The sequence below is a fragment of the Pongo abelii genome, chromosome 8, assembly GCF_028885655.2.
Source record: "Pongo abelii isolate AG06213 chromosome 8, NHGRI_mPonAbe1-v2.0_pri, whole genome shotgun sequence".
NCBI classification, from domain to species: Eukaryota; Metazoa; Chordata; class Mammalia; order Primates; family Hominidae; genus Pongo; species Pongo abelii.
The window spans coordinates 482,420-510,339 of NC_071993.2; the positions used below are offsets into that span (position 1 = coordinate 482,420).

Sequence of the window (27,920 nt, forward strand, 5' to 3'; positions counted from 1 at the left end):
CCTCCTCTGGGATTTAAGTTTAAAGCACCTCACCCTGTGAGCTGCCGCATGGCCTGACCCCTAAGTGGAGGCAACCTGCCCAGGACAAGCCTCCGGGACCCTCCAAGCCCAGGTGAGGAGGCGGTCCCTCCCCAGCACGTATGGGAAGGGCTGCCCTGGAGTCACCAGACTGTAACTCTCATGGCAGAACAAGAATACGGACCCGCTGTGCACCTGCCCCGGGAAAGCACAGACTCTGCTGACACGAATAATCAGAACAACCAACGGCCAGCCCAGGAAAACAGGCCAGGGCCAGCCAGCCACGTCTTCTAAAGACGACAGAACAAAATGGCATTTACATACTTAAAGATAAGAAAGTTTCTCATTCCGTATGTAACCAAAGTGCAAAATTCACAAATGCCAACGGCAGGGCACCTCCTCCCTCACGACTGTCAAAGCCCAGTGGGAGAATCTGCACCGGGACCTCAGAGGAAGCCCTCTCCGTGGCAACAGGGCAAGGCAGCCATTGCAAGCAACAGCACTCAGGCCAGAGCAGCTGTTCTCATGAGAACATGTGATCCAGTCACAGGATCAAACACTGGGATGTCAGCCAAGTTCTGAAAAGATAATAAAATTCCACTTATTAGACGGTGCTGAGGTACATGTTACCCTCTGTCATTTCGGTCATTAATTAGCACTTACATGTTACCATCTGCCATTTAAATTTACCCAAATCAAGAATAAAAATAAAACTGCGGCCCAGATAGATGCCTGAGGCAGTAGAAGGTCTCTGGTGCCTGTTTAGGGCTTCACGTGGATCTGAGCATCATGCGGACACGGTGGTGTCTGCCCTAAGGGACACTGCACATCCATCCTCGTACCATGGCAGGCATGGTCACTCAGTGGGGCGGGGGGAAGTGAGCGCTGCCCCGGCCCACCCCCACAGGCAGACTCAGCCCCTCCGTGCCGCACCCCCACATCCATTCAGCAAATACCTGCCCAATGTCCACTTTCCATGAGCGGGCAGCCGGGGCCTCAGGCGATTTACATACTGCTGCTGGGGGTTGGGGTGGAGACTGAGCATTTAGTAACCACCACCCAACTATGACAGTGGTATTTCAGAGACAGGACGACATGGAGATGGGAATCTGGACGGTCTGACTGAAGGATCAGGGGAGAAATCCCTCAGGACGGAGTATCCAAACTGAGCTCTAAACACCACCTAGACACGGCCAAGTGCACGGCCTGAGCAGAGTTCCTCTTGTGGATGCAGCGGCATGGCTGTCGGGAGGGACAGCAGCGTGGCCATCGGGAGCCCTGGTAGCAGGGAGGAACTGAGACAAGTCCGGGTTTGTGATGTGAGTCAACAGCTGGACAGCACAGCACGAACCTGCAAGCCAGGGCGGCCATCGAGGCCTCCGGTGCAAACAGTGTAGGGTTTAACTCACTCTGACCATGGGGGGCTTCTTCCTGGATAGGCTGCTCACACGACCCCATGGTGGAAACAGTGTGGGGCTTAACTCACACTGACCACGGATGCCTCTTCCCCGGAGAGGCCGCTCACACGACCTCATGGAGAGAGGCTGTGCAGCACAGACCAACCCCCTTACAGAGTCCTCGTAACGTGCACCTGGGCATCAAGCTGGCTGGCTGTTGAAGGAAAAGCAAGTTGGGCTTGGAGACGAATACCGGATCTTCATAAATCACTCAATACCAAGAAACATTTCACGGACAATCACATAAGAAGTTGCTGTGAGAAAGAGGAGCTGTATCTGAGCAAAGAAGGTTCCACCATTTATAGCCACACTGAAATTTTACTCTCTAAATCTCCACAGCCTGTATCATACAAGCAGTGAGGCCTTGTTATCCAAGTCGACACTGCTATTAAGATATCCCTGAAAAGGCTGCCAGGCAGTGGATTTTATTTCCTATGTTTACAACTTTGACTGGGCTTAGAGACGGATGAGGGACGGGTTTGAACTGCAGAAGAGTGAGAGCTAAGTGGGCAGCTTCCCTAAGCAGCATCTTCTCCCTGAATATGATCTTCCAGGCACCCTCTCTGACCCTTCTTTTCATGCATATATAACTCACAATTCTTCCTGGCTCCTGGCAGTCTTTTCCTCAACTAGATTTAGGCAGGTGCTCAGCACCACGCTCACTCTTCTGAATCCCGACCGGAGGCCCTGACACAGACGCTGCTCTCCTGAGCAGCTGGGACGCGCCTAGATGGCCTAGGGAACAGAACCCCCATTGTAGCTCATAATTCTGCATCCCAAACAACATCCTAGAAACACTTTTAGAATAGTTTCTGGAGAAATAGGAATGTAAATGTTAGGAAAAAAGGGTGGAAGTTAATCAGAACACAAACCCCTTACAGGCAAGTGCACAGCAGCACAGGGGAACAAAAAAGGAAGATGTTCCATGAAGATCCTGCACAAAGGAAGTCACATCCCGTGGGGCCAACCAAGAAAGCAGCCTCGGCTTTGGAAACATCTGCGTTCCTTGCTGCTTCCCGGGACAGTTGCACATGGTACACGCTTGCACGTCACAAGCAACGTCTTCAAATGAAGGTCGGCAGGGAAACGCAGCCTCGGGGGGTGAGTGCACCCCATCCTGAGTCCCCCCATCCTGAGTCTGGTGTCTGGGCCTGAATCAGGCGGCCCGGGCCATCCCTCCTCCTGTTTTCCTCACGTTTCCGGCAGATGGACCTCGTGGCTAACACCCAGCCCTGTCACCTTCTCCTCAGTTTTGCCACTTGCTCCTGAGAGGGTGCGAGGGAATCAGCCGGGGCCCAGAAAGGAGGAACGCAGTGCAGGCCAGGAGACGAGGCGGGGTGTCCTCTTCTGAGACCCCAATGGCCAATTGTAATAATAAAGTTTGCCTCTATGACTTGATTTTACCGTTTTTTTTTTTTTGTTTTTTTTTTTTTTTTTTTTGTTTTTTTGAGACAGGGTCTCGCTCTGTCCCCCAGGCTGGAACACAGTGGCACAATCATAGCTCACCGCAGCCTTGACTTCTTGGATTCAAGCAATCCTGCTTCAGCCTCCCATATAGCTGGGATCACAGGCACCCACCATCATGCCTAATTTTTTCTTTTGTAGAGATGGGGACTCCCTTTGTTGCCCAGGCTGGTCTCAAACACCTGGGCTCAAGCAATCCCCTGGCTCAGCCTCCCCAAGTGCTGGGATCACAGGCGTGAGCCACAGTCCCCAGCCTTGTATGTGATTTTAAAACACATTTTGAAATGTAACCCTGAACATGAACCTAAAACTTCAACCTGCATATGATTTTTTTTCACTCTGTTGGAAAATGCACTGAACTCCCTTTTTGCCTCATGAAATTCCTATATTCAAAATACTGTCCACCGAAGTAATCTTGACCTTTGAACAGAATCCTCACCTCTAAGAACATACTCTATGATTGACTGCTTTTTCTATTTCAAAAACCCCTACTTTGTTCTTTGGAGATGGAAATCTGAAAATCACTCCTTCTAGCAGATCTCAGAGGTCAAGACCCATCAGCTCATCCTTTAATTGGGTCTTTGGCTATAAGACGAAAGTCTGTAGAAGACAGTGGCTTTAACAAGTTTTATAATTTGTCATGCATTCTTCTTAAGTGTTTTCTAAGTGGTGCCCAACTGAGAAAGGGCAATTATAAAAGCAACGTTCTACTTCAGTAGGAAACACGGAACTGGGCCCTGACTCACAGGGACAGACCCGGTGGTCTCTGGCGAGCTCTGGGCCTGTGGAGCGACCTGGCTCACTGGAGAATGGGACCTTCAGGCCCCCAGACCACACCCTACACGTCTGTGCAGGATGGACAGCACTTGGCGGGTGGCCCCTTTTCTAACGTGTACCCTGCTGTGGGGCTCGCTCTCAGCAAAGCAGCGCTCACCGAAACGAAAGTAAAACAGAGGCCGGTTCCCTGCGGTGCTGGCCACCCGCTCCCGAGCCGCAGCTTCTCGGACGTCGCACACCCCGATGTGGGCAGAGCGGAATGTTCTCCTCGGCGCTCCTTCACTGTGCTGCAGTCTACACCGAACCACGGCAGCTCCATTCGCTGCTGTAACAAGTTGAAAAAAAACTAATTAATTCAAACTTTAGTTTTTTTTAAATTTGTTACAGCGCTGAGCAGAGCTGCCGACCCCATGCAGGACAGCACACAGACCACCAAGGGGACCACAGGGCACGGCCGCCCTCTGCGCCCGGCTGAGGCCGGAGCCACCGCGGGAGGCACCGCTGGAGAACCGTCCCGGGAAGCGAGGAACCGCTTCTGTTTCACTTTTGTTTGGCAAGGCCCAAAAGTTAAAACCAACAGCGTCCGTGGCCTACAGTCAGACCCCACCTTCCTGTAGGACATGAGGGCACCTGCAGAGGGGAACTCACAGGGAGAGGGCTGGGGCAGCTGTCGCCCCATGGCTCTGTAAGAAAAGAACGAGCGAGGGGGCGCAGGCCATCAGGGGATCTGCCCAGCACTGCCCTGAAGCCTCTCGCCCCAGCGTTCCAGCCCAGCCCTCTGCTCCCCTTCTCTCGGGTTCCTCGGCGTCTATCCCTGACTTAAGCCTCTGCTAAGCAAGGTCCACACAAACATGTTCACTGTTACATCACTGTCTCAAAAATCAAGGTAAGAAAAACACGAAATCAAAACAAAACTACCAATAGCAGAATCTCCACACCGTTTCCCGGAGCCTGAGCCTCAGGAAACTTTCCTTACTGAGTCAACAGGACCCTGGACTGGCCTCGGGGCCTCGAGAAGAACAGAATCGGGGTTTGTGCAGGTGTGGACACGTGCATCCTTAAACCTTCTAAAATCTTGTTTCAATGATAAAAACTGGAAGTTCAATTTCCACCTTTAAAATTTATGTTGCTAGCCTTTATGTTTGAGGAAGAAACTGCTTGTGTTAGCTTTAAGCCATTCCTCAAGCCCAGCAAATTTTCAAGGTCACTCTTGGGCTGAATTGCGCTTGCCAGATGGGAACTGAGGTGCTAGAATCCCAGTCTAATATGAGGTTCTTTTTCCTGACATTTACAGAACCCAGCTCAAGTGCAGGAAAGCTGCCAATCTGCACACGTAGAAACGCTGGCGGGAAACCGACTGTCCTTCTGAAGAATCATCATGTATGTTTGCAACCACATCTCAACACACAACCAGCTTTCATGATTGCAGAGTCCTGGACGGGATATCACAGCACTGTCTAGATTTGGCCTGTGCCACCAACTGAAGCCTTGGATTAAACCAGAATCAATAGTAATAAATAGCTCTCTAAACCAAATATGTTGAAACCACTAATGCGCTCATATTTTTACGATTATAGCATTTTAAAGTAATCAACACAATATTGATCTCTACTTATAGAGAAAACACCTATTAGGCACACTTATAGAAAAATCTTCCGTGCCTTGTATATTGACACAGCACGTGTCATCACTCAAAGGAACTGAATGCCTGGAGTGTGAATGCCAGACGCCTCCTCCTGCCGACCGGGAAGCAAGGGAGCGTCTGCCTCCAGATGTTTCTCTGGCACATAGTGAATGCAGGAAATGAGAGGACTCATGCTACTCATGGGGGTTACGTACTCGGAGGCTGCGGAAGGTAGGCTCCGATTAACTTTGACCTCTTCTTTTCATATCCTTTTTGTGTGATGTCACCTGCAAGAGAAGAAAAATGAAGTTCAGTCTCAGTGGATAGAGCGTATCATTCAATGGTGCCCAAGAAGACACAATTATCACAGTATCTTCTGTGTGCCTCATTGTTCGAATTTTAAAAGCAAGCACTGCACATCATACAACTTCAGTTCCTCCCCTGCTCTCGAACAAAAGCCCACAGCATTTAAGTCACTAAAACTCATTTGCTAAACACACGCCTATTTCTGGCCCTTTCTTTATTTATCCAGATGGGGTCCAGGGTTAGACCCCTGCCATCTCATCCCCACCCGCTGGCACAGGAAGCCAAGCCTGAAAGCCAGGGCTCTCGTTAACTCAGTCGACGACAGATCCTGCAGCTGCTGGGCCCGGGATGGCCGACACCAGCATCTATTGGCATCTTCTTCATTAACAAGATGTTTTCTAACCGAGCATGTCGGTCACAAGGACTTGAAGCCGCCACAGTGTTTTTGAAAAAGGAGTGACAAAGGCCAAGGGAAGAAGCAAAAGGCATGAAACCTGCAGAAATCCAGAAGAGGAGAGAAAGGTGCTTGTGGTGAGGTGAGAATCCACATGTTAAAGCTCACAGACAGCCAGGGGGCCGCGCAGCAGCCGTGCCTTTCCTGGAGCCAGTGCAAGCACACAGGACAAAGCCAGCTCATCGACATGCAGAGGCCCTTCCCAATCACAAGCTCCAGCACACACAGAATACTTATTCGCCCTTCATTTTTTTTGGATCTGTTGTATTGTTTTCTAAGACTGATCAAAGTATAATTCCAAGAAGAGTTAAAAATTCAAGCTTTAATAAAAATATAGCAAATGAGTGAAAAGTTATCAAGGTACACACACAAGCTGGTTAACTCGCTTTTCCTAGTGAAGGACGGACAGTCTCAGATGCCACCTCTGCCTCCACGGCTGCCTCCACCAACTCATAGCTCACGACACATGTTCTCATCTCCCCCACGGAACACAAGGCTGACGTCTGAACATGGAGCCAAGAACCAAATGACATGGAACCCGCATCTGCCCATCGATGAGTGTTTTGTTTTGTTTTTTTGTTTTTTGAGACAGAGTCTCGCTCTGTCCCCCAGGCTGGAGTGCAATGGCACGATCTCGGTTCACTGCAAGCTCCGCCTCCCGGGTTCACACCATTCTCCTGCCTCAGACTCCCGAGTAGCTGGGACTACAGGCACTGGCCACCACGCCTGGCTAATTTTTTGTATTTTCAGTAGAGACAGGGTTTCACCGTGTTAGCCAGGATGGTCTTGATCTCCTGACCTCATGATCTGCCGCCTCAGCCTCCCAAAGTGCTGAGATTACAGGTGTTAGCCACCGCACCCAGCCAATGCTAACTAGGTAGCCGGCCACTGCCAGCAAAGGATGATTTCTGCAGAAATGTTAAAGCTTGCCGGGCACTCCACACCCGCAGCCATCAGCTGCCCACTATGGAGACTGCTCAGTCGCTTCTGGAAATGCCTTGTTAACCCGTCTTACAAACGATGTCCAAAATCAACCACAGAAGCAGCTACATGTGCACGTGCTTGATTTAAATCGAGCCCCCAATCAATCAGCAAAGAAAATTTCCAGACTAGACTTTAATAAATCCTAGGTTACTATCATCTCTCAAAACCTAGGAGGTGGGAAATGGCGGCACCACTGTGTAACTTCCATGCCCCGCACTTTCCCCCAAACCAAGGTCTGCAAACTAAGTCTCGAGGCTGAGCCCAGCTTCCAGGCCACTTCTGGAGGCACACTCTGTGCTCACGGCCTGCTCCTTGCCGAGCTGCAAGGCAAGACAGAGTTCAGTGCAGCTCTTCATAGGAGGGTTTGCTGGCCCATCCCCAAAGACGATATTGTTTAATCGTTATAACAAATTATTTTACAGATGAGAATTTGAGGCACTAACGGTACTTAGTTCCTCACCCAGGACCACAGATCTAAGACAAAAGTCTGTCCAGCTCCAAAACCGGGTTCCATAAAAACCACACCCACAGTCTTCCACTCTAAAGCTGGTGTAGTGTCCAGAGGCCGCAGCCCTGGCTTCCTGGGCCTTCCTCGCATATTCATGCCCCTGCACATCCTCCTGACTCCGTAACCTGCCTGGGAAGTGCCCTTCTCCGAAGCAAACGGGACTCTACTTCCTGCTTTGCTCTCTCCCAGCCCCTGCCCTGCCTGGATGACGCCTCTGGGCACCCACAGCATAAATCACACGCTGTAGCTTGCGTGATGCCGTGGATGACTGTTCATGGTTTATTTGTAACACACATGCACAGTTATCCTTAAAACCAGACAATGTCCCATAGAACTGCGCCCCAACCCAGTTGTCTTACAAACTGAAGCCAGGGTGCTCCTCCATGTACCATGTGTACCACACACACAGACGTCTGTGCCTGATGCAGAGACACCTGCAGATAAGTGACTGGCTGGGAGTGCGCTGAAGACCTGGGCAGATGCAGAGCAATCACTTACCTGTTCAGTGACTGGGGGAAATTTACAACGATTCTATCCCAAAATGCAGAAGACGACGGCTTGATATGCATGCTACCCTGAAGCTGAAGCTGAAGCTGAAGCTGAAGTGCCGGATGCCGTGGCCCTGAGACCAGCCTCACTCAGGCCCCAAAGCTCATGGCTCACAAAAACTCCTACTACGTTTTCATGGAAAAAGTCCAGTTATTTTTAACTCTGGAACTGCCTCAGCATCTGGTAGACAGAGGTCCACCAGATTCCCATGATAGACTCGCTGCAGGTTTACACGAGCAAACCTTCTAGCAGCACTTTTACGTGTCGCCCTTTATTTTGAAGCAACCAATGATTTCTGTGCAAATACAATCAGGTCATAGGTGACAGGTAGATAATAGATGATGCATACAGACAGACGACACAGATGATGGACAGATGGCAGGTGGTGGGAGGTGAGAGACTGACAGGCAGAAGCCAGCTGGCTGACTACACAGTATCCTCCCAGAACATCTCCTTGGGTTGGGCCCAAGGCCTGACCTTCGATCAATGCCACACTGTCACTAGGGAGATGGTGGCTCCAACGGTGCCTGCTGCTTCCTCCATTTCACATTGGTTCAGGCTGAATGATCAATTAATTCCTGCCTCTCTTCTCTCCCCTTCACCTTGCGTCCATCAGGGCATGTGGTCATCAGCGTGCAGCTACATAAACTAAAGGCGCAAATGCTCCGAGAGAGGGCACGTCCTTTCCCACGTTTCTAAGCTGGGGCCATCACGTGTCTGTTATCCCGCTAGGCGTATCCACTGCTCACAGCCGGCTTGTTCATATTCCCCAAACCTGGAAGCGACGGGAACGTCATCCAAGGCTATTTCGAAAGTCAACTCCCCTCTCCGGGGACGGCATCCGGGAGGCTGGGTCTAAGGCACACCCTCAAGGCTGCTGTCAGAAAATGTGAACCACAGGAGCCCCTGCCAGAGCGCTTTCCACGTAAAGTTCCAAACAGCATATTTTCCCGCTTCCACATCAAGGTACCCATTTATTTAATTTCCTTTTCACTTTAGGAATAAGTATGACAGAAAAGTAAATGCAGTAAATGCAATAATTGTAACCTCAGTGAGAAAAAAAATAAAAGTGATCTCTTTAGAAACATTTTCTACTTCATTAAAAAAATGCTACTTATGTTATTCTCAGAGACTTTCCCTAAGAATTAAAATTTCAGAAGCAGAAATTAAAATCACAAAGAGGAGAGATTTACAGACAAGTCCTACTTTGGAAGTGAAAACCCCAGTGAGGCAAAGTCACCAGCAGAAGGTCGAATGAGACTGAGGGACGATGCTTCTTTCCCTCCCCGAAGGGAACAATTCTTTTTCTCACTTATGTTGCAGTCCAGAGTTTCAGGGCAAAACCCAATCTTAGAAAAGCAGGGAAAGGTCTGCCTGGCGAAGGCAGGGTTAAGATGACAGAACAGACACCCGGCCCCTGTGGCTTCCTCTCGGCCTCAGGCCCGCACCAGCCAATCTGGCCCCAACTGGAACCAGTGCAGAGCCAGTGCTGCGGACGTCAGGCTCAAGACACGGACACTTGGGAGCCGGGTGACCCTCGGGGATGAAAGAAACGGGCCACGGAGCTGCTTCCACGGCATGGCTCAGCTCCGAGCACACAGACCCACTCGGCAGTGGTGGTTTCCATGTGTGGTGTCGGGAGATTATTTAATGCTGGAATTAATAGTTTATATTACAAAGTAATTGTTTCCATGTTGGGAATTCTACAGCTGTCAGGAGCCCTGGTGCTGCTGCTCTGAGCCTATTGCTTTATAAGGAGCCAGGAGGCCCCGGAAGGCAAGGCCGCAGCCTCATTTTTAAATCTCCGATAGGCTTCGTTCTCCAGCAGGTGCTGTAGACCGGTGACAGCTCCTGTGTATACCCCTCGCCTGCACTGGGGACAGGGGCAGGAGGACCTGGGATGTCCTCTCACCCCAGCAAGCTGAGCACAGCAGGGTCCCCCATGGGCCAGCTAACTAGTGTGGGTCGCATTTTTCTCATGGATAAAATATAGGTGATAGCACATATCTACCTGCTACCACAGATGGAGAGATCAAACGCACAGGAAGTGAAGGTCTCAAAGCACTAAGGACACAAGAAAATCTTTAATTCAACAAGCACTCATTCAGTATCTATTTCACATTCAATTCGTGAGAGACGTCCGAGTTGATGGGAGGACTCATGAACACAGACCTGCCGTGCAGCCTGCAGGTCCACAGGCATCACCCCGTCAGGGGAGGGAGGCAAAGAAGATGGACCATAGAAAACCAGGGGCTAGGAAGAATCTCAGAATCCCGACCCCAGAAAACAGGGGCTAGGAGGAATCTCAAAATCCTGACCCCTGAGAACCCAGTTGTTGTTCTGCTCTGATGTCAACCACCATCTCGGGACCCCAGACGCCGCAGACTCCCGTGTCACTGAGATTCTCCAGCTCCAGGGCCGAGGCTCCTGGCCCCACACATACCCCAGACAGCAGCCAGAAGGGTCGCTGCAAGAATGCAAACGTGGTGAGCCTCTCTCCCCAAACTGCGTTGGAGGCTTCTCCCTGCTGTTTGGGCTGAGACCAAACTCCCCACAGGGCCTCCAAGTCCCTCCCAACCTGGCCCTGCCGCCTTGGCCACCTGTGCTCTGCCATGGCGCCACCTGCACCTGCTGTGCCCATCACCCCTTCATTCTCACAAGCCCCTGCCACGTTTCCAGTGCGAGCATCAGCAGCTTAAATTCCATAAAGATCTTTTAAATAAGGTGCCAGGGTAAACATAAAGCCTGCACTAGGATTCATACATTCACCTGAGCTTTTTGTTTAATAAAAAACATTATTTAGGCCGGGCGCGGTGGCTTGGGCCTGTAATCCCAGCATTTTGGGAGGCCGAGGCGATTGGATCACGAGATCAGAAGATCGAGACCATCTTGGCTAACATGGTGAAACCCCGTCCGTACTAAAAATACAAAAAATTAGCCGGGCGTGGTGGCGGGCGCCTGTAGTCCCAGCTACTCAGGAGGCTGAGGCAGGAGAATGGTGTGAACCCAGGAGGTGGAGCTTGCAGTGAGCCGAGATGGCACCACTGCACTCCAGCCTGGGCGACAGAGCAAGACTCTGTCTCGGAAAAAAAAAAAAAAACCCACAAACATTATTTATTGTTATTTAGTGCCTAGCGCCCCACACTCTGGGCGACAGAGCAAGACCCTGTCTCAAACCACACACACACACACACATACACATTGAATTAATGGTAGGAGCAGGAAGGAAACACATTTTAGACACGCTGTGGCAGTAAGATCTTACTCGGGCCAGGCAGGTGGACAAGGTCGCTTAGAGTTTTACCTTTTTGGTTTTTTAAAATTTGTATTGTCCCCTGTAGCTCTTCTCTTTGGTACGTTAAGAACTCTGGTTAGAAGGGGGATTAAAGGAAACAGCATGTTTGGAATCCTTTCTATTTTTAACACATGGATCAAAAGAACAGGAGAAAGATCAACAGAAGCCCATGCTACTGCAGCGGTCTTGAAAATAAGCTTCTGATGTTAAAAGAAAATAATGTAGTAATAACAGTCCCTAAAGGGCTTAGAAATATGAATGCCGATGGAATTTTTTAAAATTCAAAGCACGTGTGCGGTGTGCCGCGTGGAGCAGAGGCTTTGTGAGTTTGAGGAGACTCCTGTCCTACTGCAGCCTCGAAACACCCACTCCCTTCCAGTCCCTGGCAAGACCGGGGGCTCTGCATGAGGGCCCCGGAGATGCCCCAGCAGTCATCCTGGCCAGTGGGAAGATTTAAACGTGCCAGTTTCACACAAAACCGCTGTCATAACTTGCTAAAAACTCTTCAGGCAAGCATAATTTCTCCAATGTGTCCTGGGAGTTAGAAATCCCTCCTTCACACAAAAAGGAAAGAAACCCCACCCTGTAGAAAGACAGCTCTGAGAAGACTATGCCATATTAAACACAGCTACTTCCCTTTCCCATGACATTGATTCTCAACTTTGCAGATCTCAGGCCTCAGCAGTAACTTGGTTTTACTGGATGTTGTATTTACATTTTTTGGTGTTGGGGGAGCGAGAAGAGGCAAGGTAAGGACAATGAAGCCCAGCTTCCATTATTTCCAGGTGGACATCGAGAAGCTGATGTGTAGAAGAGGAGCCAGCATGGCCCGGCGCCCACTGTGGGCTCTTCTCAGATGGCCACCGTGGGACTCATGGCTTGAGAGCAAGTCTCTCGTGTTCCACCCTCCGCTCCCCGACAGACAGAGGGAGAGACCCCTCAGAGTTTTTTCTTTGGATTGGGAGGAAACATGAGCATGAGGACAGGCAGACAGGGGAAAGGATGGAGGCTGATTATCCACCTACGAAGTTGGGGTCTTACTGTGAACTTTACAGACAACTATGTCATTTAAACATTCCACAAGCACTATCATCCCCATTTCACAGATGACAGTCTCAGCAAGTCCGAGATGCCCGCCAAGGCATCTGCCGAGGGCCAGACTGGTGGCAACAAAGTCATCGTGCAGAACCACCTGGCCCAGCGCCACCGTCCTACCCCCAACTACAGGAGAAACTTCAGATGCCCCAGCAGGAAGAATGTCACAGCCCTACTGAAGGGGGAGGAGGACAACTGGAATAAACAAAAAAAGTCCACGTCACTTCCAGGATCTGAAAAGTCACGCTGGACCACCCCGAAGTGAGTGGCGGAGTGGCCTATCCCGAGTGCTGGGCCACAGGGGATGGTCACGAACACGTGCCACGTGACCCCCTTTTGCATCAGAAAGTGCTTTTGGAGAAACAAGAAAACTGCTAAGGCTATCAAAGATGGAATCACTTTGACAGCAGAAAGAAGTGGGCTAACCTCAGTAAACACAAAAGCGCATGCAGTCCAGAGTCCTAAACCCCAGGAGGAGCACATCTCTGTAAACAGAGCTCCACGGTCACTGTGTGTTCACACCAGAGTCAGAGGCGTGCAGTGACCTCAGCACTGGGGCCAACAGAGCCTCAACTTTCCACAACACATCAAGCATTATCTTCCTATTTTAGAAGCACACACTCCCTCACCCAGAGTTTGACTTTAAGTCTTTGCAGAATCATTTAAACAGCTGCATAGTAGCTATGGCTTTCTGCTCAGCTGCCTTTTTAAGTCAAAGCTCCCAAGAGTCAAAGCAATCCAAGAGGCTGCTCAACCAGTCCGTACGCAGCATGAGAAAGCAAAGCTGAGAGAGAGGTGTAGTGAGGAGGCTACTCAACCAGTCCATACGCAGCATGAGAAAGCAAAGCTCAGAGAGAGAGGTGTAGTGAGTGGTCAGGCCACCTGTGCCCACGTCAGGGAACCCAAGGGGATCTAGGAAGGTAAATTCTGCAGTGTTGGCAAACATGTGGAGCAAAGGGAACCCTTGCACGCTGTTGGTGGGAGTGCAAAGTAGCAAAGCAGCACAGCTGCTTTGGAAAATAGCATGGAGCATCTTCCAAAACTAGAAACAGGACTCTACGATCCAGCAATCCCATGTCTGGGTAAATATCCAAAGGAATTTCAACCAGTGTAAGGGAGAGATACCTGCACTCTCACATCCACTGCAGCACTATTTACAATCACTTAGATGTGGAACTGACCTACGCATCCGTCAGTGGATGAACAGATAGAGAAATCATGGTGTATGGACAAAACAAATACTATTCAACTTAAAGAACTAAATTCTGCCACTTGCAAAAACATGGATAAACCTGGAAGATATTATGCTAAGTGAAATAAAACAGGCACAGAAATACAAATACTGTATGATCTCACTTACATGTGGCATCTTAAAGTAGAATTTGTAGAAACAGAGTGGAATAGGGGTTAGCAGGGACTGGGGAAGGGACTGGGGAAGGGGAAGCAGGGACTGGGGAAGGGGAAAGCAGGGACTGGGGAAGGGGAAAGCAGGGACTGGGGAAGGGGAAAGCAGGGACTGGGGAAGGGGAAAGCAGGGACTGGGGAAGGGGAAAGCAGGGACTGGGGAAGGGGAAGCAGGGACTGGGGAAGGGGAAGCAGGGACTGGGGAAGGGGAAGCAGGGACTGGGGAAGGGGAAGCAGGGACTGGGGAAGGGGAAGCAGGGACTGGGGAAGGGGAAGCAGGGACTGGGGAAGGGGAAGCAGGGACTGGGGAAGGGGAAGCAGGGACTGGGGAAGGGGAAGCAGGGACTGGGGAAGGGGAAGCAGGGACTGGGGAAGGGGAAGCAGGGACTGGGGAAGGGGAAGCAGGGACTGGGGAAGGGGAAGCAGGGACTGGGGAAGGGGAAGCAGGGACTGGGGAAGGGGAAGCAGGGAGATGCCGGTCAAGGGCACACACTTCCAGAAAAGATGAGTCAATTCTGGAGACCGAAATGTAGTGTGGTAACTACAGTTAATAACAATGTATCATCTGCCTGAAATTCAGTTAACAATGTATCATCTGCCTGAAACTGGGTAAGAGAATGGATCTTCCCTATTCTCACCACACATACAAATTAACTACAAGGTGAGGAATGTGTTATTAATAGCTTGAAGGGGGAGGAAAAAAACCTGAAATCCTTCCCCTCCTCCTCCCTAAAAACTATTTATAGGTTTTGAATGTTGGTCTGTGTGGAAAAAATTCTGTGTTTCTTCTAGCTAGTCTCTCCGTGAAGAAAAAAAAAATAAAGCATGCTGAAGTACAGTCACCCTCGGTGTCCGTGGCGGTGGGTTCCAGGGGTCAGGATCCCAAAGTCTGTGATGCTCAAGTCCCTGATAGAAAATGGCGCAGCATTTGCATAGAACCCACATGTGCCCTCCCGTGTACTTAAAAATCTCTACCTTACTCGCAATACCCCAATGTGACTGCTGAGTACACAGAACCCACAGTGCCCTCCCATGTACTTAAATCTCTACATTACTCGCAATACCCCAAACAACGTGAGTGCTGACTACACAGAACCCAGTGCCCTCCCGTGTACTTAAATCTCTACGTTACTCGCAATACCCCAAACAACGCAAGTGCTGAGTACACAGAACCAATGCATGCCTTCCCGTGTACGTAAATCTCTACATTACTCGCAATACCCCAAACAATGTGAGTGCTGAGTACACAGAACCTACGGTGCCCTCCCATGTACTTACAATCTCTACATTATTCGCAATACCCCAAACAACGTGAGTGCTGAGTGCACAGAACCCACGGTGCCCTCCCGTGTACTTTGTAGTTAAATCTCTACTCTTAATACCCCAAACGACATGAGTGCTGAGTACACAGAACCTACGGTGCCCTCCTGTGAACTTAAATCTCTACATTACTCGCAATACCCCCAAACAACATGAGTGCTGAATGCACAGAACCCACGGTGCCCTCCCGTGTACTTAAAATCTCCACAGGCTGGGCATGGTGGCTCACACCTGTAATCCCAGCACTTTAGAAGGCCGAGGCAGGTGGATCACGAGGTCAAGAGATCAAGATCATCCTGGCTAACACGGTGAAACCCCGTCTCTAGTAAAAATACAAAAAAATTAGCCAGGCGTGGTGGTGGGCGCTTGTAGTCCCAGTTACTCAAGAGGCTGAGGCAGAAGAATGGCGTGAACCCAGGAGATGGAGTTTGCAGTGAGCCGAGATCGCGCCACTGCACTCCAGCCTGGGCAACAGAGCAAGACTCCATCTCAAAATAAATAAATCACAGTCAATCTCTACCTTACTTGCAATACCCCAAACAACGTGAGTGCTGTGTAAATGGTGGGTGTACTGTATTATTTAGGGAATAATGAAAACGAAAAAGTCTACACATGTTCAGAACAGGTTAGGCCATTCTTTTCTTTCCGAATATTTTCACTTTCAGTTTGGCTGCATCCAGGGCTATAGAACCTAAAAACATGGAAGGCCAACTCTGCACCCTGGAAATTTTTAACATTCAGCAGGCAGGGGAAGGAATACAGGCTCTCCCCTCCACACCCCTCATTACTTCCTGGTCATTCTGCTGTGTCGGCTGCTTCTCTTTTGACCAACTTCACAGTCTGTCTTCATCAGCAATGGGGCAGCTCTGGACAGGGAGAAGCAGGCGTCCTTCACTTGCAAACTGTTTGCTGCGGCAACGAGCTCAAGACCGTGTCTTCTTCCAGACGCTAACCCAAGGAATCCAAACCGTATGTAGTGAGGATCAGTCCTGCCACACACAGCAATGTCTTGGATCCACAGAAGCTGAACATGCAGCCAGGGCTCCTCTGACACACACAAGACCATGCAGAGAAGCGTCCGGTAATGTTAGGGCACCCGGCTGGTTCCACCATACAGATGGGATGCAGAGGAAGAATTTCTTGAAGCAACATTCATCATACATTTGGAGTTGAAATGCAAAATGCAAGTGCCAAAAAAAAATTAGCTATTTTGGAATAGGTTGGGACAGGGAAAACATCTGTCATGAGATTAAAAAATTTTTTCTTGAGACAGGTCTGCCGCTGTTGCCTGTGCTGGAGTGCAGTGGTGCAGTCACAGCTCACAGCAGCCTTGACATCCCGGGGCCAAGTGATCCTCCCACCTCAGCCTTCTGGGTAGCTGGGACCACAGGCAGGCACCACCACACCTGGCTGACAGTGTATTTTTTGTAGAGATGGGGTCTTGCTGTGTTGCCCAGGCTGGCCTCAAACTCCTCAAGTGATCCTCCCACCTGGACTTCCCAAAGTGCTGGGATTACAGGCGTGAGCCACCGAATCCAGCCTCTGTCCTGAGTTTCATAAACACAGTACTTGAGTTTTTCCCAACCTCTTGCTATCCAGCCAGCTTCCCCGGCTGCGGCGATGGTAGTGCTGGTGGCAATGGTGGTGCTGCTGCTGTTTGGCATTAGTTGTCTCTTCACAAAGGGTGGGAAAGCAGATGACAGGGACACGCTGTACCCGGGGAATGACTGGGCTCTAACAGGAGATGCCTCAGCTGAAGGAAGTCCTCAGAGCCCCTCGAATCTCCACACCTGAGTGAACTCATCCCACTCACAATCAGCAGTCCGGGCCACAGAAGCAGGCGCCAGTAGAGATGCTTGCCTCCCCTTGGGGATCCTGCTGACAGACCCTACCAGGACGTGTAGAACAGCGCAGTCATGCTTTTTCCTCCCTGCTGCCCGGGGGGCTCTCTTAGGGGGCTCATCAGAGACACACCTCTGTCAAGGGATGACTGACTTCCATTTCATTTTGCCCATTCCTCCCCAGAGAATACAATTTTTCAATGAAGAAGTCAGCTCACCCCAAGACTCTGGGCTTAAGCGTGCCCCGAACTCCATCCCCAAGTACAAAACCTCCTCTCAGCTCCAGCGCACCTCGGGATGAGCCAGGACCCCACTCACCGTTCCCCAGTAACACCCCAGGCCTGAAAAAAGCTACTGCTGTGTGGGCAAATTAAGGAGGCAATGTGCATTTGTTGAGTCCTGCCAGCTAATTATAGATAAAACCAGCTTTCTGAGAGCTGTGAATGTGGATTTTCTATGGTGTTACTTATCTGCATGCCGGCATTTCTCACCAACGCTGCTCTGCACCGCACAGCACCGCTGACTTCGAGAACAACTTCTCCTTTCCCTGAGGAATTCTCAACCACCAGTTTTCATGCAAGGCACTGACTCTGAAAACTTCATTCCTATTTTTTATCCTTTTTCAGACTTTGAAAATGGGCTGCTCAATGAGAACAGCATGGCTGAACCCCACCATGGCCACACGGCTGAGGTTCACCGCACGCAATGCTGACTGACTCCTTGTCAGCATTGCAGCCCTGACCCCTCAATGGCCACACGGCTGAGGTTTCCCACATGTGGTGCTGACTGGCTCCTCGGCATCGCAGCCCTGACAGCATTTGCACTGTCACCTTCTCCCTGTGCGGACAGCTGGGCTCCCCGTGTCGATGGCTGGGCTCCCCATGTGTGGACCACTAGGCTGCATCAGTCTGTTTTCACGCTGCTATAAAGAACTGCCCAAGACTCTCTAATTTATAAAGGAAAGCAGTTTGATTGACTCACAGTTCCACATGGCTGGGCAGACCTCAGGAAACTTATGATCATGGCAGAAGGCAAAGGGGAAGCAAAGGCCCGTCTTACATGGCGGCAGGTGAGAGGGAGGTGTGCAAGGGGGAGGACAGGACCTACTGAAGTAGTACCATATAATATCTGACAGAGCAGCCAAGGGCTGGTGGCTGCAGGTCTCAGGAAGGGAACACAGTTACCAAAAAAACAGATCTCTTGAGATCTCCTCACAATCGTGAGGACAGCATAGGAGAATCCACCCCCAGGATCCAATCACCTCCCAAGGTTTTGTCCTTGGCACATGGGGGTTATGGAAATTACAATTCGAGATAAGATTTGGGTGGGGATACAAAGCCAAACCGTATCATGGGCTCTACTGACACCATTTTAAAGGAACTCTGAAATGTCTAGTTACCATCTGCCAAATTGTTGACTTTATCATAGAGCAAGCATGGATACGCCGGCCCCTCGAACCTGTTAATAGGCTAAGTGCTGACTAGGACTTATCTCCAGTAACCTGACCCTGCCACAATGAGACTGGGGAAGGGGCCCCAACCCTCAGCCCAGCTCTTGCTCAGGTGGATTCTGAAGGCAGACAGGGCCACTGAGAGCAAGTTCAGACCCAGGGAATAAAACTAGGGACCCCTCAGCAAGCGCGGACTCCTGCAAGCCTTCACAGCAGATATGGGTTCAGCCGGGCCCTCCCCTACATCTGTACATGCCGGAGACCCCTGCAGGCAACGTGCCAGCTTCCCTGACAACCGCCTCCCTGCTCATCAGCATCTGGGGCAAAGGTGGGTTCAGAGCCAACCCCTGCCTGTCTCAGGAGCAGGGCCCACGGCTGCTTCTGTGTTCTCTTCCTGAGACCTGCAGCCACCAGCCCTTGGCTGCTCCATCAGACGTTATATGGTACTATTTCAGTAGGTCCTGTGACCCCACAAGTCCAGGATACATGAAGGGAAAGTGACTGCTCCTTAGTAATTAAACAAATACTGCAGCTCTCACTTGGCCCTTGTTTGGTAACACTGTACGTGCCTAGATTTTACACGAGAATTTCCAAATGCCATAGAAATTATCCTGAACTTTATTTCCTCATTCATTCATTCATCCCCCAAATATTTAATACCTATTGTGTGCCATGCAATGGACAGAGTACATAAAACAGAAATCCTACACAAAACAGAAAAGGTGCACACAAAACAGAAAAGGTGCACACAAAACAGACACAATATCACCAAATGTTCACTGGATAAAAGATGTAAAAAGTTATATTTTAACTTAAAACATTTTAAAAGCTGGAAATAAAGGGATGCTTAATTCAATGACTCCAATGATTTTCTTAAACAAATCACCCCATCTGGGTAAGCAATGGAAAACAAAATGAGACAGGCCAGGACCCATCAGGACAGGAATGACTGCACTGCCTCCCCCCACAGGTTTCAGGCTTCAGAAAATGCTAAGATCTTTCTATCATCCTTAAAGCTATATTTTTTCTGACAATCTTGCTGTCTAAAATAATGGCTCAGTCCCAAAAAGGCTTGCAGTCAATTTAAGAGGCCTGAGGTTTTCTTTTGGAGAGTGGAGGGGGCAAATGACCTACCAGAAAGATGTATGTAATAAGCTCAAGTTATTCCAGAGAAGTTTGTACACACATGATGACGTTCTCTGATGCAAGTGAGCTGCAGGCATCCCTCCAGGAAACACTGAGGCTTCCTGTGCACTAATTCACATTGCGTCAAAAATACTGAGCTGCAGGGAGGAAAGCAGAGATGATTCCTGGTGCAACATGTAAATGTGATAAGATTTTGATGGTTTCACTAGCTATTTAAATAATAATGTTGATAGTACACACTTTAGTTTGCGGAAACATCCTTTCTAAAAGAACTTGCCCAACCTTTATTAAGTGGCAATGATTAAGAATATACTTTATTTAGAAGGCAAATAAAGTAGAATGTATGCAGTCCTATACTCACTGATACATTATGAGTAGAACTTAAGATCTCTGCTTTGCAATACCAACTTTTATAAAACAATCAAACCTCTGTTTATGTAAGCACATGTGTATTCAAGGATTTTTATAATAATATGTTTATGAAGAGACATGCGTTGGTACCATATTACCCCAATTATAGAGGGAAGATGAGAATATCCGATCAGAAAGAATGGGGGGGCTTCTTTCATTTAAAATGAAAAAAAGGTCAATAATCAAACTGCAAAACCGATTGAAGAACGTGATCATATTACAAGGTAACTTGAAGAACAAAGCAGTCCAGACAGGCAAAAGGACTGGCATGGAGAAACACAAGTGAGTGAAATTACACTTAATTCAATACATAGGCACCGCAGTATCCATTCATTCAGGAATACGCGTTACACACCGACCACTTGCCAGGCACTGTGCCAGGTATTTGGCAATATCAGAACACAAATCATAAAACCTCTGCACCTTCGTGGCACTTCAATTCCCGGCCAGGTGTGCTGGCTTATGCCTGTAATCCCAGCGCTTTGGGAGGCTGAGGTGGGAGGATCACTTGAGCCCAGGAGTCTAAGACCAGCCTGGGTAACATAGTGAAACTCCATTTCTACAAAAAACAAAAATTAATTAATTGGGTATGACAGCATGCACCTGTAGTCTCAGTTACTCAGCAGGCTGAGGTGGGAGGATTGCTTGAGCCTGGGAGGTCAAGGTTGCACTGAGCTCTGATTGCACCACTATACTCCAGCCTGGGTGATAGTGACCCTGTCTCAAAAACATGCAAATTCCCACATAATAATTTTTACAACACCAATATACCATGCAACCATCTCCCTGATAAGCTCAATCATTTACCGGTCAAGGCACAGAATGTGAAGATATTATGAGGCACACACAGGAACTAAACCTGCATGAATTTTTATCTTTTGCTAAAATGAGATTTGGGTGAACTAAATAAAACCACCATGAGTGTTCAAAGGAAAATCCTTTTCAACTGAACTGAAACAAAAATTAAAATCTATGAAATACAGCCCAAATAATGATGGGAAGTAGGCTCATAGCACAAAAGGCACATATTTGAAAAAAGTAAGGTCTCAGGTCCATAATCTAAGCTTCTATGTTAAACTCAAAGCCAGAAAAAGACATCATAATGAGCACAAAGAAACTGAAAACAGGAGGAAACTCAAGTCACACCAAAAGCCTACATATAAAAATTCCCAAGGGATCTACAAAAGTCAGTCCTAGATCCAATACCTGAGTTCAGCCAAGTCACAGCACACAGTCAAATTGTACTCTACATATTGGCAGTTAGTATTTGGGACCTAAATGTTAAAAACAACACTATTTACAGTAGCTGTATAAAGAACACTTAGGTATACATTTAACAAAGCACACAGAGGATGTGTATGAAGAAAACCACAAAACGCTGAAGAAAGAAAGAAAAGAGCTACCTCAACTGAGCCACGAGTCCAAGGAGAAGCGGCAACACAGTCAAGATGCCAATTCTCTCCACATTGACCAACAGACTTACCACAATTCCAGCATAAATCCTGCCAGGACACCGACCTGCGGACTTACCACGATTCCAGCATAAATCCCGCCAGGACACCGACCTGCGGACTTACCACGATTCCAACATAAATCCCACCAGGACACCGACCTGCAGACTTACCACGATTCCAGCATAAATCCCGCCAGGACACCGACCTGCGGACTTATCACGATTCCAACATAAATCCCGCCAGGACACCGACCTGCGGACTTACCACGATTCCAACATAAATCCCGCCAGGACACCGACCTGCGGACTTATCACAATTCCAACAAAAATCCCGCCAGGACACTGACCTGCGGACTTACCACAATTCCAACATAAATTCCACCAGGATGCCTACCTGCAGACTTATCACGATTCCAACATAAATCCCGCCAGAACTTTCTGTAGATACAGACAAGCTAAAAGTTACATGAAAGGGAAAGAAACAGGACGATAAACATTCCAATTTAAAAACTGGCAAAGATTGAACAGACACTTCAATGAAGTGGATGGACATAATAAGCACTAGGAAACTAACAGAACTGACCATAAAAGAGTGGCAGTGCTACTATACATAAATTTAAAAAGCAAAATAAGACTACAAGGGAGACACAAATGGAACCAAGGGCTACAAAGATGTATCTTAAAGCTGGCGGAAAACCATGGAAGGGTTCCTTGCGTCTTTCTCTGAGAGCGCCACCTGACCACCCAGGAGTCATCACTGACAGACCCAAAACCAGTGGGTGCTAACCACAGCTTCCACCCTGAGAGGAAAGAGTCATTTGAAGAACATCCAGCAATATTCCTTCGGCTCTTACCCTTCTGCTGTGCGAAACACCGAGTTATGTTTGATGGCCTCTATATGCATACTGAGGTCTGCATTTGTAACTGCATTTTTAAATCTTTCAGGACAGGACAATCCTTTGTCCCCTACGGTTTTCATCACGGTTCTATACACACCTGAAAATGTCTACCACCTACATCAGACGTTTTGTCTAAACCCATTACTGTGACTTGCCCTAAATGTACAACCATTTACTTCAATTCCAAGTCCAAAGACTCATTTCCACAGTAATTATTTTACTCAAATTAAATTCCACATTCCTGATCACACTTAAAGTCAACTGCTTTCAACTTCTGGGTTATAGATACAACTGGTCTAATTCCATAAACTGAGAGGATTTCATGGAAATATTCTCTCTTCATCTCACGGAACATGCAGGCGGCACCTGCAGCCTTCAACCCAACTGCCTTCCCACCCAGAGCATGAAAGAGCAACAAAGAGTATTTATCCCCATCTCCTTGGGCTGGAGACCCACAGCGTATCAATCACTGTCAAATCACTGTTGTGCAAAAATCAGTTCCAATGCCCTGTGGAGAATAAAGGCCACGCTGGAAGAGGCACACAAGGGAAACAGCCATCTGCCACGGGCTCCCACCCCCCGAGACGGCAAATCCATGCAGGCGTGCCGAGGCCGGCCACGCGCTGATACCCTGCTACCACGGAACTATTCCAGGCACGAACTACCTGGAAGTCCTGGGAGAGAAACCCAGCACACAATGTTGCCGTCAGACCTGTGGGTGTGATCCCTAGCATGGCCACGTTAGTCCGGGAGAGTGAGGATGGGACTCGGAAGCTGCAAGATGACCATGCAGAGAAGCACCCACGGCTCCGTGACCAAGTCTGACCATGGAGAGAGATACCCGTGGCTCCGTGACCAAGTCTGACTATGCAGAGAAGCACCTACGGGCTTCGTGACCAAGTCTGACCGTGCAAGAGAAGCACCCGCGGATCCGTGACCAAGTCTGACCATGGAGAGAAGCACCCACGGCTCTGTGACCAAGTGTGACCATGGAGAGAGACACCCGTGGCTCCGTGACCAAGTCTGACCATGCAGAGAAGCACCTACAGGCTCCGTGACCAAGTCTGACCATGGAGAGAAGCACCCACGGCTCCTTGACCAAGTCTAACCATGGAGAGAAGCACCCATGGGCTCTGTGACCAAGTCACAAGTGACAAGATGAGACGCTTCCCATGTTCCCATGTTGTGTCGCTTTAACACTAAAAATTTAGTACATCTTCCTTTTTCCTAAGAAAGCATAAGGCCTGAGTAACAAGTGGCCGCTAACCTAGTTCTTTTCAGCCTCATAACAGAAGGCAGTAGCTATATAAACCAAATCACACTTTATGGCTGCATCACAGCTTTTATTGCATGTCAAACCCTCAGCTCCAGCGGCGCTGACCCCACGTCGTATTCAAAGAGAACAGGTGAGCTCTTCAATCTCCGTTTCTCAACACTCCAAGCCATTTCTGTATGAGTTCGTGTAACTCTCAGTGCTAGCTTCATTCATATTCATTCAGCAAAACCGCCGTGAACCCGCGGGATCCCCACCCTGCCCTCCGAGGGATACTATTCTGCTGGGACCTGTGTCCACACCCATATTACTGCAGCCCAGCACCCTTCCCGGAACCGTGTGCACCTCCCCAAAAGAAAACTGTACAGAGACCGGCAACGCATCCAGTCATGTTCCGAGGACCAATTCCAATCGCTGATGTTTTAAAGGCAACAGACTAATAACTGGCACCTCGTCAATACAGAGTGACTAACTTTCCAGCAGTCCCTCTAGTCCCTCTACAAGGATATACAGATATATACGCAGGAGCTAACTTAGGAGGCAAAAAGACGCTGTTCAAGGAAACAGGAGAAAGCAAAACGTTTGAGGAACAGATGGGGGAATCTCCACCTTCTACTGCCACAATTTGTGTCTTAGTGATCAAGCCAAGGTTCTCAACCTTTCCAATCTATTAACCCTCTGCCCGAGGCTCTCGACTGATCCCCAGCTCTACTTCCTGGCAATAAACAACCTGCCCAGCTGTGATTCCTGTGTGCACCTGACACCAGTGGAGATGGAGCCACCTGCCCAGCTGTGCTTCCTGTGGGTGCCCCAACACCACAGGAGATGGGGACCACCTGCCCAGCTATATTCCCTCTGTGTGCACCTGACACCAGGGAGATGGAGCCGCCTGCCCAGCTGTGCTTCCTGTGGGTGCCCCAACGTCACAGGAGATGGGGACCACCTGCCCAGCTATATTCCCTCTGGGTGCACCTGACAACAGTAGGATGCTGCATGTGCCTACACTGACAGCTGCAGCATCATCTCCTGCTGTAAAAACTCCCTTTCAGAGGTAACGGGACAATGGGGCAGGTTTTCTCCTGGAGAAGTAAAGAAGCTGAGAAATGCAGAGATTTGAGAAATCCAGGGGATTAGGAATGCAGGTGAAAAAAGGAGGCTGTGACATTTATACGACATCACATTTGGCGGCACAAGGGAGTGCTGGTATGTGCTGGCATGTACTGGTATTCCCAGAACCACCTCACACTGCATGGCATTGACACGCTTCCCATGCTTGTTACCCTTCGGAAGACACACTTAAATAACCTTGACTTGCTGGGATGCAGCTGGAGAGAGATGCCTGGAGACCACCAGCCCAGAGTCAAGCCTCCATTTTCTCCTGCTTGCAGGACACTTCTGCATGAAGCTAACGCATCCAAACGTGCGTAAGATTTACGAAGAGCAGAGAAGCTGCATGACATCTTCTGAGAGGGAAGCTGTGCCGTGTCAGGGGTTGGGACAGCGGCAGCAAGGGGGATCAGCCCGAGGCCTGGGGAGACGCAGCTGGGAAATCTCGGTGTGTGCAGCCCTGGGGTCTGAGGCCTCCAACTGTCCATGTGGCTCCCACAGCTCAAGTCCAGCGTGTGGTCATGACCCGCGGCAGGGCCACTCACAGCACAGTTCATCTTCAATGCGATGGGGACGCTGAATGATATGCCAACATACCAGAATAGAATCCCCAGTACTCACATGCAGAAGGCACTCCCAGCAACACGCACGCCACACCACCCTGCACCAAGGGGCTGGGCACTCCTGCAGTTTGCAGCTGCCTCCTGTCCCCCAACACACAGTGGCCTCCTGGGACAACATTCTATTTGCCGGCCACAGCCTGGAGCCCCCAAAGCATGAAGGAGGGGCTTAGCGAGCCACACAACGTTCCCACTTCACACCCAGGAAACGAGCCCCTCACTGAAGTGGGTCCTGCACCCGCCAGTTGTGCATGATCAGAGGTGTGAGGTTATGGACCTGGTCACCCACTATGCACAGAGGTGTGAGGTCACAGACCTGGTCACCCACTGTGCATGATCAGAGGTGTGAGGGCATGGACCCGCTCACCTGCTGTGCACGATGAGAGGTGTGAGGTCATGGACCTGGTCACCCACTGTGCATGATCAGAGGTGTGAGGTCACGGACCCGGTCACCCGCTGTGCAAGACGAGAGGTGTGTGGTCACGGACCTGGTCACCCACTGTGCATGATCAGAGGTGTGACGTCACGGACCCAGTCACCCACTGTGCATGAATAGAGGTGTGAGGTTAGGGACCTGGTCACCCACTGTGTCCAATCAGAGACGTATGAGGTTAGTACAGACTTAGTCACCACCTGCACACGATCAGAAGTTTTCGAGGTTAGGGACCTGGTCACCCACTGTGTCCAATCAGAGCCGTCCGAGGTTACAGATCTAGTCACCAGCTGCACACAATCAGAAGCTTTCGAGGTTAGGGACCTGGTCACCCGCTGTGCACGATCAGAGGTGTGCGAGGTTAGGGACCTGGTCACCCGCTGTGTCCAATCAGAGGCGTGCAAGGTTAGGGACTGTGTGCACGGTGACGGACCTGGTCACCAGCCAAGACTCCTGATGTTTCCAGTGTCATCCCAGCTTCCTTCAAAACTTGAAGTCTTTAGATATTTCCCAAAAGCTCGTCCGTCTTTGGAAATGATACACATGCGCACAGGTTTGTTCCTACACATTCCTTTCAGTACTGACGACTGAAGATCGAAGGTGAGAGCATTCCAGCCCAGTGCCCATGTCCCACCCCATCTGTGAAAACTTGAGCACAATCAGAGGCTGCACACAATCTCTGCATCATCCTCAGAAACTGTTCCTGACCCTTCACCTGAGGCCACCAAGTTTAAATGAGGGGCCCAAGTTTTAAAAGACAGGAGAAGAAGACTTTTCCACAACCTTTCTCTGAAGACAGAGTCCATGCGTTGTACCATCAGCACCATTTGTGCCTGTCATGCTCAGGAAGAGCTGCAACCACGTCTCGGTGCCCTTCCAGTGCAGGGCGCTGCCTTTCCCTCCCTTTCCAAGCCCGGGGCGACTCCTGACGACCCAGCACCTCTGCTCAGCCACCTGCCCCCAACGCCTTCCTCCCTCACCCCACAGGGGAGCTCCTGCAGCCGGGCTTTCTGGCTCACCACCGCGATTCAGTCACTTACACCCTCATTCCAGGCTGAAAATCTCTTCTGAAAATATCCAAATCTTACCCATGTCAAGGCTGTATCTTTTCCCCAGAGCCCCTCACCCACTCCAGAGCAGCATCTCCGGTGCCCGTGCAGCCGGGGCCTGGGCACAGATCCACGGGCTCAGAGTGCCCAGCCCCTCAGCCCCTGCGTGTGTCCCCTTACTCCCTGCTCCCCGGCGTTAATACCCCCATCCTCGACTTCCTGGTAGGCAAAAGAGGGTTAACTCTAACAGTGCTTACCTAACTGGATAATTTCATACCGCATCCGGTCCACAATACTGCCTTGATAAATGACAGGTCCTGCTGCACTGTTACCATTGTGCTGGTTCCAGATTTCCTGTGAGCCGCTAAGCTCTTCGCAGCAAAGACCACTCAATGGTCTGGTCCAGGACTGTCTGTGATGGATGGACGGGTTGAGTGGCCGATGTACACGTGTGATGCTGAATGGGATCATGCAAAGCTGGCCCCGTGTATTTTGGGCAACGTAAGAAAAAAGCCTCCCATGTTTGCTTGCTGCCGCCCTAACCGCAGTGTCCAGAAGCAGCCACTTAAAGGCAACTGTGCCGCACGTACCTTCTTGGAAGGAGACGCCAGACGAGAGTGGCTGGAAATGGGAAGTTGTGCACTACTGATCAGGGCTGCGTGACCCAGAGAAGGCATCACTGGAAAACAAGGCTGTTCCAACAGCAGTGCTGGAAGGGGCCACTCCGACCCGACCATCCACCTCCAGGGTCAGCCACCTGGCACCTCTTGGATATCTCATCCTGGGCACCCCTTCACAGAGTAAATGAGCCTTTTGACTTCAACCTGTCCTCGCTAGAACACTGACTCCCACCTCCCATGTCCTGAACCAGCCTGTTCCGGGGACTGCTGTGGACAGACGAGCAGGCCCAAAATATCTAGTGGCATTTCCTGGCAAGGACACTCACGATGCTTGACCATAAAACTAGGGGTCGACTGGTTTTT

The 27,920-nt window shown here is 49.8% G+C and overlaps 1 protein-coding gene across 12 annotated transcripts in view; it reads right to left on the reverse strand.

The window, feature by feature from the left end:
- Positions 1-27,920, reverse strand: part of DIP2C (disco interacting protein 2 homolog C) — a 407,784-nt gene that overhangs the window by 195,111 nt on the left and 184,753 nt on the right. For 8 of the 12 annotated variants that reach the window (XR_010141456.1, XM_024253579.3, XM_024253578.3 and 5 more), the window contains exons 2-3: positions 5,556-5,627; positions 3,874-4,041 (exon numbers count right to left, since the gene is read on the reverse strand). Coding sequence is in view for 9 of the 12 variants with exons in the window: in XM_024253579.3 (XP_024109347.1) it covers positions 3,874-4,041; positions 5,556-5,627 (240 nt within the window). In the remaining 3 variants the exon portion in view is untranslated. The remainder of the gene's footprint in view (positions 1-3,873; positions 4,042-5,555; positions 5,628-27,920) is intronic. The other 4 variants (XM_024253580.3, XM_063727460.1, XM_024253581.3 and 1 more) reach the window with 1 other exon arrangement.